The sequence below is a fragment of the Microtus oregoni genome, unplaced genomic scaffold (genome assembly GCF_018167655.1).
Source record: "Microtus oregoni isolate MIOR12 unplaced genomic scaffold, Mior012 000023F_ref0000262, whole genome shotgun sequence".
Classification (NCBI taxonomy): Eukaryota; Metazoa; Chordata; class Mammalia; order Rodentia; family Cricetidae; genus Microtus; species Microtus oregoni.
The window spans coordinates 21,597,268-21,610,024 of NW_024543082.1; the positions used below are offsets into that span (position 1 = coordinate 21,597,268).

The window sequence follows — 12,757 nt, forward strand, 5'->3', positions numbered from 1 at the left end:
TGTTGGCACGTGAGTTTGATAAACACATCGTGGAAGGGCATTTTCTGATATTTTATTTGTTTAATTGATTTTTTTTTTTTTGAAACAGGGTTTTACTCTGTAGACCAGACTGGCTTTGAAGTCAGAGATACACCTGCCTCTGCCTCAAGTATGGGGGTTAAAGGTATGTGCCACCGTCACCGGGCTCTGACTTGTTTCTTTAATGAAATTCAGATATGTGAAGATTGAGTCTCTCTGCTGTTTCCCTGAACCACAGGGCTGAAGAGGAAAAACTTTCTTTTTCTTTTTCATTTTATTGGAGCTACACATAATGGCACACTTCATCACTCCCTCTGTGAAGGAGCCAGGTTAGGACTAGTTCTCTGATTCTCTTGAATGGGTTTCAGACCTTATCATACTGCTAAGAATGAACTATGGACCCTCTTGGTCATTCTGAGAAACTGTTGATAGCCACCTTCAGATTCTACAGGGTTTTTTTTTTCTTTCTCTAATTTTAATCTGTTCTGAGCAATGCTATAAGGGTTCTGTGATGATCCTGGGACTATTCTGTGAAGCTAAATTTCAACAAGAATGGAAAGCAAACTGTATTTTCATAGGTAGAATAACAGGCAGCTTTGGGAGGCAACTTAGGGTTTCATTCAAACTAACCCCTAAAGACAACTGTAGAAATGGAGACGTTCATGAAAGGACATGATGTCCTCTTGGTGTCTGATCCCAGAGACCATTCACGTTCTCACTCAGGAGTTGTCGGGTGCCTTCCTCCTCGGCAGCTTCCTTTGGGAATTTGCTCATATTTTTCTGATTAGCTTTGAAAGAAGACAGAGGAAAACAAAATATCAGGGGCTCCCTTTGTTTTTTTCTTGGGGAAGACAATTAAGGTAAATAGCGAATTCATGTCTGCAGAGGAAACTTTGTCAGAAAGCCTTGCAGCCATTTTCCAGTATGTTGTCTGCCTCTCCCTGGCTTGATGTTTGCTCTCCCTGGCTTCATTTCCTGAGCTATTCACTAAAACCGTCGAGAAACAGGGCAGCCAACCACAAGATCACTTGGACTCAGGTCAACCAAGACACATCTCCTTTTCACGTTTATTTCATTTTGTTTTAAGATCACAGAAGAGCAGAGCATTCATACTTGTGAAGTAACAGAAGAAAGAACCAGAATTTAAATACATTTTAAAAGAAAAAAAGGCTTGTTTTGAATTTTAACTTTTTTTTTTTTACACACATTGCGCTTTTTACTTTCCTTCACAGAGCTAGTAGTCAGGGAAAAAAAAAATCCACCCAATAAACAAAAATAAAATAACTTGAGCAACAAAATAAATGAACCAAAAAAAAATGGCCATGTGTTGGTATCATCAAGGGAAGATCAGTTCATGTCTAGAGGACCGGAAAAAGGAATATATTTTATATATATATTTATATGTATATAACACTGTTAATGAGGAGACTTCTAACCAAGAACAGGATTTATACAACCTTTAAGAGAGCAATGGAAAGGGAAGGGTTGAAGCAGAGCTGGGGAGAAGGTGAAGGCCTCCGTCCCTCCCCTTCTTATTTCATCCCGTTAGCCTCCCCGCTCCCAGCAAATATCTAGGGAGCAGAACTTGGCCAAAGTTCACCAGGATGAACCATGTTCATTCTCTGGTGAAGAGCAAAGACTTAGGTGAGTGGGTTCAAAGAGGCTCCTGACCAATGGCGAGGGCAGCTGCTGCACGCCAGGAGGCTAGCTCCATGGGTTTTCTTCGTTTGCAAGAAGCAGATTTTTTTTTTTTTCTTTTTACTGTGCCTAGATTTACCCAGGAAGGGTTTGTATTGGGAAGCGGGTAGCTGCAGGGTGGACTCGCAAGCACCATCCGAAAAGCTGTGCCTTGGGAACAACATGGAATCGGGGAGGTATTCGGTGGGTGGGTCTCTCTCCCACTTATGGAGTGTCCTGAGAAGAGTAAGCCCACTGAACATCCTCGTCTAAAGTGAGACTAATGCTGGAAGTGATGAGTAAACTCTGCTCTTCAGTGTCCAGGAGACCCCTAGTCCTTGTGCTCTTTGGGGAGCTCGTGAAAAGGTGACTGGACAGTTGCTAGGCTGAATGTTGAAGACAGAGTGGGAAGGACAAGTGGACCCGCGCCGAATCTGCCCAGGACGTGGCCCAACGGAACAAATCCCTCATTTACTGCTCCAAGCAACTGTTCTTGTTCAACCTCCCTTTCTGGAAACTTAGCTATCCCATTTGGTCTTCGCTTTTCCAGCTCACACTCCCTTCGACCGTGCCCCCCAATGGGCTTTTATGCCCTATTTCCCACATATCTGGACCAATATGAACTGTTAAAAAAAAATGAGGCCTCTCTAACCACTTGCTTGATGTCACAGCCTATGAGTCAACCTCTTCCTTGCCTGTTTCTCACAAAGCAGCCTTTTGAACTTGCTTGGCACCAGCCGAGAGTTTCCCGAGACACACATTTACTATAAGGATGAGAGAAATGTTTGGCCCAGGATGAGAGAAGGCCGATGTTTCCTCTCGCTGGCACAACTTCCTCATGTATTACATACATAATACCCAATCTGGCCATTTTCCTTCCTACGAAAGGTTATAAGTTCAACAGTCTCATTTCCCAAGATCATGAACAAGGAAGCCACCTCAGCTATTTCGGGGCCTTCACTCTGCATCTCTAAGAAAGTTCGCTCAGAAGAGAACTATGGAATCTGTCTGGAGACTCTGTGTTCTAGAAGGAGCTATGTTGTGGAGGACGGTTTTGAGAGAGAACCCGAGACCAGCAATGGTTCTTTTTGGGTCCTCCATGGGTGGCAGCACTTAATAAAATTTCAATTCATATTTAAAATCAGAGTTTAGAGGTGGAAGAGGCTATGGACTGTCATCTAAATTCTTTACCTTTGGAGAGAGAAAGCTAAAAACTCAGGAATGTAAAATAACTTGCCAACATCAACATCACACGGCTTTTTGTGTGGCAAGACACAGAGAACAACCCAACTTTCCTGACTCCAGTACTGATTCCCCTTTCACTTTACAGAGGCCTTAGGTGGACTAAAGTAAGACTCTCATCAAGGTGACCGAAATTTCCTTTTAGAATCGTCTTGTTGGACATCCCTATACTCGCTTTGATGATTCTCTAAGGTCTGATTAGAGAAATGGTAGGCAGGACACTGTGTTAAATCTGCAGGCACTTCAGAAGACTGAGGTAAAACCTGTGAGTGACGCTCCCTGTTCAAACGACCCTGTGCCTTCTTTGTAACCCATAGGCATGTAGATCCATGAGGCTACTAGAGAATATATATTAAAAAAAAAAAAAAGCAGGGCGCTTCAGCAAGATGTTTCTCAAGAATATAACGTATTAAAAAAAAGTATATAACGTATTTCTTACATCACATAATTTATTCAAATTGGGATGTCAAAAACGTTTTATGGGTTTGGTTAAGTGTAAAGCAGACAAAAATGGGGGATATGTGATAATTTGTTCATGTAATTATTGGTGAATCTGGTGAAGCTATTTAACTAAAGATACAATAAAATATATATTGGCTGACAATAACCTGGTACACAGGAGCGTTTCACACCCCATTCCTCTTTCTTCCAGTTTGCCTAGGGTTTGTTGGGTCAAGCTAAAAAACTAAGGAGAACCATTTGTGCTTGGCTGGAACTGCCTTTAAGTGTTCTGGGTGTCTACTTCCTTTGGCGAAGACAACCATGTTTGGAACTTCAGGTTTTCTACTAGACGTTTGACCTGTAAAAAGCTTTGGGTTTTCTTCTTGTTATTTGACTTCCTTTTCTTTCAGATTTATAGGTTTAGCTGAACTTGGGCTCTGCATGGAAAAATGAAGTTTACATAGTTTATATTATGTATATAAACTAGTGATTTACATTGATTTACACATGATTGGTGCCTAATTTATTAATCAGCACAGTATGCAAATGCGCTGACGAGAAATCAGGATTTTAAAATAAGTTTTCTCCAATATCCATAAACATTTTGCTGACAGGAATGCTAAGATAAACCTAAACCTAATATTAACATCGGCAGCCCTGCCAAGAGGAAAGTGATATACATTGCGGGCAAAACCAAATACTTTCTTAAGGTTCAGTTGGTGACCTTTGGACAGCACAGCTAAACGCAAACGAGAATGGTTTACTTTTTTTCCCACTGGTATGCAGGCAGATGTGAACTTCATTTTGCCTCTCGTGAGTTATTTACAGATATGATGTCGACCATAATGGTGAATTTACGTCACTTGGGCAGACTAAGGCTCTGGAAGAGAAACATTAAAAGTACTTAAGCAAGAAAGACACTTCCTGAAGTGGGTTTGTGTTTCTTAACTTGGGATCTATCTCACAATTTTTTTATGGTATGTTTGTTTGTCTTCAGAATTTTGATATCTTTTTTAGGGTCAGATGTAACATTGCACTTATATTGTTATAAAAACTGGCAGTTTGCAGGGGTACCAGGACTAAATCCCAGCTGAGAATTTATTAAGAAGGAAGAAAAACATGATGACATAGTTAATCCTAAAGCATTTGGTCTCATAGGCAAATTTCTTTCAAACAAATAGTAACAAGGTTGGCAAAAGGGGACCTGTGTCTTTCAAATGAAGCGTAACTCTTTTTTTTTTTTAAGTAAACCAAATTCTCTCTTCCTTTTAAGTTTAAACCATTGTTATAATTTTTCTTATAATACATACATGATTGTAAATATATCCTTTGTAAAGATAAGATTTAAAACAATACATACACATATATATTATTATTTTGCACAAAAAAATCCAAACCCTATAAGGAACAAAATGAAAAATTTAGGGAGACTAGCCAGTAGAAGCTGTCACACCATAGTCAACTCGAGGAGGACCCTGTGACTGTGAGCTGAGAAGTAAAAACTCAAAGCAGTTTCATGCTGAGACGCTTAGTTTCTGTAGGCAGAGGGGGTAAAGTCCATCTCTGGAGGAGAAACGCGCCTTTGTTTCTGTCCTCCAAGAACGTGAAAATCACGAGTTTTGTTACAAGGTCTCTTTGAATAGCCCCAGTTTCCTATGGAGTTAAAGGGAAAAAAATGTCCATGGTGAGGGGACAAAATGTCTGTCTGACTCGGAAGAGAAGACAAGAGCCAAGTGGAAAGTCCTTCTGAGCAGGAAACACATCTGCTTTCCCATAAGCAGTCATTCTTTTTGGACAAGGCTGTTTTGCAAGAACAGCGTTCCTTCCACTAGGCAAAACGGTTTTGATCAACAACTGCGCAGAGAAAAAATAATTTTGCCATTGTTGAGCTCTAGGAGAGTTCTCCTTTGTTGAGGCCTACCCTGGGTCAAGGTCATTTCTGCTTTTTAAACAGAAATATGAGGCTAACGACTTTGTTTTGTGAATGGTGCAAGTCCACTTTTCATACAAAGCCTATGAAATACATGAGTGGTCCCAATTAATGGATGAATTCCACTTCTTGATACTTATTATTCCCAATCGCTTGTTTGCTACTTCAGTAATTTGAGTGCCGACAAATGAGATCACTTATAGCAATGTGATTATTTTACTGTTGAATGTATGGCATCTTGGTATAGGTCCTCTGACCCTATAGTGATTCTGCTTCAAAGAATATTGTCCTCAGTTCTCCATATGACTTAGCAGCATTCTCAAACCTATATGATATATAATACCCAGGTTTTTTCCACAGGAAGGAGAAAATTTTAAAACTCTCAGATCCTGCTGGAGATATGAGTAAGCATCACATTTAAAAAAGTATCTTTAGCTATTTTCTCTATGGTCTTTTATAATAAAACAAACAAAAAATGGTATAGATATGATCAGGGATTCTTTTCAAAGGAGAGGCTCCTGCCACAAAATCAAGAATTTGTCCTTCTAAGATGATGGGGACACGGAAGACCAGGTGTATGGTTAAAGCCTGTGAGATGTTACAGCTATCTATTTCTGAAACTAATCCTAAACAATGTTGAATAAACTCCTTCCTTCCTTCTATCTAGACTTGCATGCACACCTCTAAGATTTCACCTGAGGATGTGGATGCCTCTTTAATGTGGGAAGCATGTATCCCTCAGTTCTTCTACAAAAAGGAGCAGACTGATAGAGCCATCCCAGATTGCCACTATGTCATATTGGAATGCGGCACATCTTCTCTGTGTTGTAATAGCTAAGTTCTTAGATAAGAATTAATATCCTACCTCTTGAGCATCCATAAATCCCCTTACCCATCCTAAGCTCTGTCTGCCATCTGTCTCATGCCACAACTGCCAATCCACAAAGAGAGGATGTGACAGGTTTATAAAGTAAATGATGTAATTCCTTAGAAGAAATATAAAATACTGCTCAAATTCCTTTCATCCTTCCTTCATCCCTCCCTCCTTCCTTCCCTTTCTTCTTTCCTTTCTTCCTTCTTTCCTTCTCTTCATTTTTGTATCAATGTGACAGCCATTTTAAATGTTAGAAAACTTGGGAGCTACTATTTGGCTCTGTGATATAACACATTATGGCCTCGACACTAATCCTCCATCCTTTCCTGAGGTGAATTACGTTGGATGTCTCTATAGTCTAAAGGAACATGGTGGACGGTTTCCTATCAAAGATGCCCATGTACAGAGGCATTCTTTCCTGGAAGGCTTCCCCTTGTTAAACAGTTTTGGTAATGTACTGAGCTATGGGATGTTCACACAACTTCTGCCTGAATTCATCACAAGTTGCCCAGACCTGACGGTTAAGCAATTAGCTCAGGTGTCATTGTTAGTATCACAGTGAGTCAGAGATGTATGTCTAAACAGAGTAGAGAAGGTGAATGCAATCTGCATCCGAGTGGCCTGGCTGTCAAACACGAAATAGCCCCCATGGGCAATGGTGTTATACATATCATCAGTGGAGCGGAAACCTAAAAAAGCTTTAGTCTAGAACTCAAGGATGATGGTCTACAAGGGAGAACAAAGTCTGGAATCCCTATTTTGTGATGGCCAGTATTTTGCCTTAGAGGTTTGGCGGCCTCTGCAGGAGGGACTTGGGCATCCATCTACTTTCCATGTCTCCCTTCCAATCTTTCATCTGAAAGAGGCAGCAATCTCTACTTAGGGGAATTATGGGGCAAGTGCTGTGTTATCTGAAGGTTACTGAGGGACTAAGCAGGCCTGCATAGGATCTCCCTGGCCTCCTCTTTCCCTTGTTTCTGGAGACCTGCTCAATGTATGTCACATATCTCTTCAGTGGGCTCAGCCTCGATAAAGCTAGGAAATGCATGAATCAATCCCCCAGGCATGTAAAATAAGAGTGAAATCAGAAACCATCTTCTCCCAGGTCATGTCATCCAGGCCACGGGTCTGTTCCCAGTCTGCTCACCCTATCGATAGTAGGCACTTTCTTTTACAGTGATATTCTGAGTGACTCCCGACTGGGTTTTGAAAATGGGGCTAGGAGGGGTATGGGGTCCTGCCCACAGAAGGAGTACAGCTTGGTTCTAATGCGCACTGATGTCATGTGACAACCATGAAGCGGGGGGGGGGGGGGGGGGGGGATATTCTGCTCCTTGCCTCCCACCCAGCCGTCTCCCCCAGCAACGTGTTACAGCCGCATCTCACAATTACAATGCAGGACAGTATCTACAGCACAATGAGTCTATGTACACATGGACCATTCCCTTGGCATGCTTTAGAGAGAGACACATACACGCTCACACACATGTACACCTACGTGAGAGCCAAGAGACTTGAGCACACACGCGCACAGTGGAGAAAACTGAAAATGGCACTTCCTAGCATTTGCGGCCTGATTGGGTTGCTGGGGCAGAGGGGGCGGGGGTAGAGAAAAAGGGGATATTTGGAATGTGTGGTCGAGGACAGAATACACTGGAGGGAAAGCGGGTGTTCTCAAAAAGTTAGAGAGGTGGTAGAGGCAGGGGAGCTGAGAAAGGCTCTACGTGGGTTTCCTTTGATAGTCCAAAATGGCTACACATCAGCTCAAATGAAAAACAGAAAAAAAATATATATGGAAATATAAACACCAAAGGCAAGACCTTCTTCTTTTTTCCCCCACAGGTGAAAATGAATGAAGGAAGGATAAAGTGTGTGGGGCATCAATATCCATCTGGTACTTCTCGACTAGTCTCATTTGTACAACGTCAGACATTTTTAGCATGGCGGAACCTAAACACAGCAATCATTAGCTTAGAAGATAGACACATATTCCGGTAGAGGTTCCCCACCCTAAGGTACACTCAGATTTTATTGATGGATCTTAAAGTTGCTTTTAGCGTTGTATTTTCTTCATTTTCATATCCCCCTCCATTTATAAACACACAAACTTGTGAAATAATAGTCTCCCCCCCCCCATTTTGCACTCTCTCTCTCTGTATCTGTGTGACGCACTTTTGTGTGTTTTTGTAATTATTTTTGAATTTTTATTCTATTAACATTTGCTGAGAAGGCAGAGAAGGGATGCTGCCAGCAGCCACAGTGGTACGGCCAAACTGATGGATCCGTTGATTCCTCTCACCGACCCGGGTCCTGCAGAGCAAGAGAGAGAGAGAGAGAGACAGGATAAGGACCTTCCGCCAGCTCCACTGGACAGCTGACTAAGGCTGGCATCAGAGGCAAGGCATGGCCAGGTACTGATGTCTAGCTGTCTGTGCTAATGATGGCTCCCACCTTCTAATTCCCGTCCTCTCTGGGGTACAAGAATGCAAAGGTGGCTAGTTTATTTTGAATATGGAATGACTCCTGCTTGAGAAGCTGCTAATGTGGCTTCCTCTCCCAGTCTCCACACAATTACTGTGGAGCTGACAGTGATTAAGATTGCAAACAGTGGTATGGCTCCTACAGGAGCTCAAAGCAGGCCCTCCCTGAAGACTCATCATAGCAGCTCCATCAATCTCAGATGGGATCAGTCACCGTCTCCGACTTCTTTTTCACAGGAAAGAGGCAGGGTTATTTATGCTTTTATACGGAGCAACTATTATAAAGTAGTGTTTAAGCATGGATGGTACCTTAGCAAGATCAAAAAGCAAGCAAACAAACAAAACACCCGAGTCTTAATGCAGAAGTGGAGCTCATCCTCCCCAAAGTCATCACTGTAGAAATTGAGAACAAAAGCAAATAAAAGAAAGCCAACCTAAGTGTCGAGGCTCAGCAGCAGGTTCAAACCTGGGGCAGCTGAGGATGGACCTCACCTGGGACTGATCCTGGGGTGTCATTCTGAGTCACTCGCATGACCAATGGGAATGGGATGCGGGTTTGGGTCTGAGGGTATAGTGGAGGGAGAGTGGAGGAATAAAGATCCTTGTGGGGGTGATAATGAGTACCGTTGAGGCAGAGGTTGTAAGTCTGACTTACAGCTCACCATGTACACTTCTGGTTCTGTTTCCTCCTTCTGTGTAGCTGTGATCATATTTCATTGAAAGGAAAAATTTAAAAAGGAGAACATTTTTTTTCACTCACTGAAGAGACTTTGATTTTAAGGCTATATGCTTAGACGATGAGACTCAAAATAGAAACTGACCTGACTGTAATTAAGGGCCACTTTGAAATCTTATGGACACATATGCAGGATCTGTGTGAGTGGGCATGCATGGGTGTGTAAAACTGATGGCATACCTCTACAATGGCAAGGTCTTCTAGTGAATGACTTTTCACCAGGCTGGTTAAAATGGATCAAATTTAGGGCGGGTAACAGGGTGACTGAATTCAAGAAGGGACTCCCAATACTCCCAATCTATGTTCCATCTTAAATATCAAAAACAATGATAAGAATAAATTAAAATCAATACAGAGCTTTACAGTACCACAGTGTATTGTGATGCACATTTTGTAAATAAAATTATATATATGAATGCACAGTGGTGTGCTTACTAAAACAAAAAACTGTTTTACAGTGAGATATCAAAGGAACAGAGATATCACATCCACAGTACACATGTGCACAGCTCATCGGGAGCAAGGCTGAATATTTAACCTTGGTGTCTAATTCTAGGGTCTTGGTTGCCACCACATGGCAAATTTCAACAGGCAAGAACAGCCATGTGTATCTTGGTCAAACCTTTGGTGAGTGAAATTCAGACTGGTTAAAACTATTGTTAGTTCAGACAAAAACTACAAGAAGATGGAGACAGTATCGGGGGGGGGGGGAGAGGGAGAGAATGATAAGATATTTTGGCTTGAGCTTTACAGAACATTGCTTAATATGAAAATAGGAACATATGCAAACTTCAAGGCTTTCAATTATGCAAAATGAGCTTTGCCTGGTATAAAGCCATGGGAACAGAATCAAAAAGTTAAATATCCATCATCTCTAGTCAAACAACTCATTCTGAGATTCCCTGAATCTCTATGCTCATCTTAATAAGAGACACTCTGACCACCTTCAGGTTCAGTCTCATGAGACTGGGGCTTGAAGCACCTGAGTGATTGTCACCAGGCTCTGGTGTCCAAGTGTTCTGAGACATCATACAGTGTCTGCTATGACCTCCTCCTGTCCTCTGCCAAACTTCCTAGATGCTTGGGACTGTCAAACTCCCAGGGCTCCTGTCCCAGTAGCGAGTTTTCCTCCTGTATCTTTTCAGTGGCTCTCTCTATATTAGGCATTTGAGTGTCCTGGCACGTGCGTCTATTAATGTACCAGCAAGGTTTCCAGAATAGAGAAAAGCTATACAAAAATTAAGGTCTTATATGCCAAAATGACTTTTGTTTTGAAATGGATTCTCATAAAAAGAGCACAATTTGCTTTTTTCTGTACTCATTTTTAGTGCCAGGATGGGCTACATTGTCTTTCTGACAGCTGAGAAGTGAGTAATATCTAATGACAGCTAAGGAAACTGGTCTTATCATTTTACTCAAGAGGTAGGAAATTTTAAGACAGCAAATGTTCTATTATCTAAAAGCATAATATACTCCTAGCAAGTTAGAAAAACATGCTAAAGTCAACATTCTTCTCAAGGCATTTGCATGCCTGGCTGTGTGTTATCTATGGTCTGCCCATCCCATCTATACACACACGGGCAAGTTTATATTGCTGTCTCGATACTTATTTGTACCTGTATGATACATGTATATATTATTGGTCTTTTGAAATGCATAATAAAAGAAATTAACTTTTATTTTTGTATGTGGTTCTGTTGTAATAAAAATTCATGCTATAAATGTCAATAATTTTTAGTTGTATTCTTGATAGTCTTATTACACATCTGAAATGCATTAGGTACATCTGGTAAAGATATTTTGCCTATATCAATTATTATTTATTAAGTTCTCTCATGAAGATATTTAATGCACATATGTGGCTTCTTCTTGTCACAATTGATTTTTGAGAGTAAATAAGCAGAATTGGAGAAGACTGTAGATGGGTAATAGTTGAAAAATTATTGAAGTTAGGTAAGCAATTATAGATGCATGTGTCTACATAGGAGACTATTCCAGTTTGTGTCTAGTTCAGGGAAGTACAATCCACAAAATCATTAATTATGTTTTAGCTTGTAGTTACAAAATTCTGCTTATTTGTTGATATGCAAATGGTAAATTTTAGTTCCTGTACCAGATGGCTGTGCTCAGCAACTGCTTTCATATAGTGACAGATACAACGAAGGCACAAGTTTGAAAACAGAACTTCGTTTTACGAACAGATAGGCAAATAGGAATCCAAAAGCTTGTTCCGTGGCTTCATATCACAGACCACAAACACATCGTGATATTTAACCATATCCTATATGGTCTCTGTGGGACTTGGGAAATACTCAGTATGGTATTCACAAGGCAAAAATTTTGCTTTCAGAAATAAATGAAATACCAACCCAAATCAAACATGTTTATGAATTAGATCGGGTTTAAAGAAAACCCAAACCGTTTTATCTACTTATTATGTGTCTATGTCAGCGTATGCTTGCATGTCATGATGTCTGTGGCCAGAGGACGACTAATGGTAGCCATTCTCCCCTTCCCTGATGTGGGTCCTCGGGCTTGGTAGCAGGTGACTTTACCCACTGAACCACTGAGCCTGTATGACTTGGGGCTTTTAGCTTTACTAGTAAGAGCCAAACTTCAGGTGCAGTGAAATAATAAATCAAGGTCGTCACGCAGGGATGCAAGACTATACGAAGGTAAATACGAGAGTTCACCTTGTTGTGACCATGTTTATAAAAGGACAAAACCTATAACTTAATGCAAAGCTTATTAAACATCCTAAAATGGAAGAATATGAGAAAGTGTTGGGCAAGATTCTCTGCTGCTGATCTGATGTAGGATTCTGAGCTCATTGCTTTGTTTTTCTTCAAATGCCTGTTTTGGGGAGGCTTTATAATTCGCTGACCAATGGTGCTGCCTTTGTTTTTTCCACTGTGACTGGTTTTATTCCAAGTCATCTTTAACCATGTCAACGGCGATCCCTGGCTGTCCATTACAGCCAGTTAGAAATTGGAGTTAGTCTTAGGTTGTGTTTCAATTATACAAAAAGAGAAAAAAATTGCCTTGGAATTGTCGGAGGCTGATGGAATGACTAAAAATAAAATGAAAGTCTTAGCAATTTATGAAAAAAATATGCTGAATAGCAGAGGCCCACAGTCTGTAGAATCTCCAAAACAGAAGTTCTGTGTAATCTACCAGGCCTGCACAAAGCACTTCACTGGCTTGGGAAGCCATTTTGAAGGCTAGTGGGATAACATTGACTCTGGTGCCACCTTCTGTCCATTTACTGCTAGTTCAGTTTCCTCTGTGTGGTTGAATTTGGGGTTGAAGCCTGTAAACCCCCAGGACTGGAGCTGATGAGAGGAGAGAGAGCCCGGTTT

At 41.1% G+C, this 12,757-nt stretch overlaps 1 protein-coding gene across 6 annotated transcripts in view; it reads right to left on the reverse strand.

Moving 5' to 3' along the window:
* Window positions 1-1,067: 1,067 nt before the first annotated feature.
* The window catches only part of LOC121461879 (limbic system associated membrane protein), a 2,099,220-nt gene continuing 2,087,530 nt past the window's right edge, over window positions 1,068-12,757 (reverse strand). For all 6 annotated transcript variants that reach the window (XM_041673213.1, XM_041673212.1, XM_041673214.1 and 3 more), the window contains one exon: window positions 1,068-8,492. In XM_041673213.1, coding sequence (XP_041529147.1) covers window positions 8,395-8,492 — 98 coding nt within the window. In that variant the 3' untranslated portion in view covers window positions 1,068-8,394. The remainder of the gene's footprint in view (window positions 8,493-12,757) is intronic.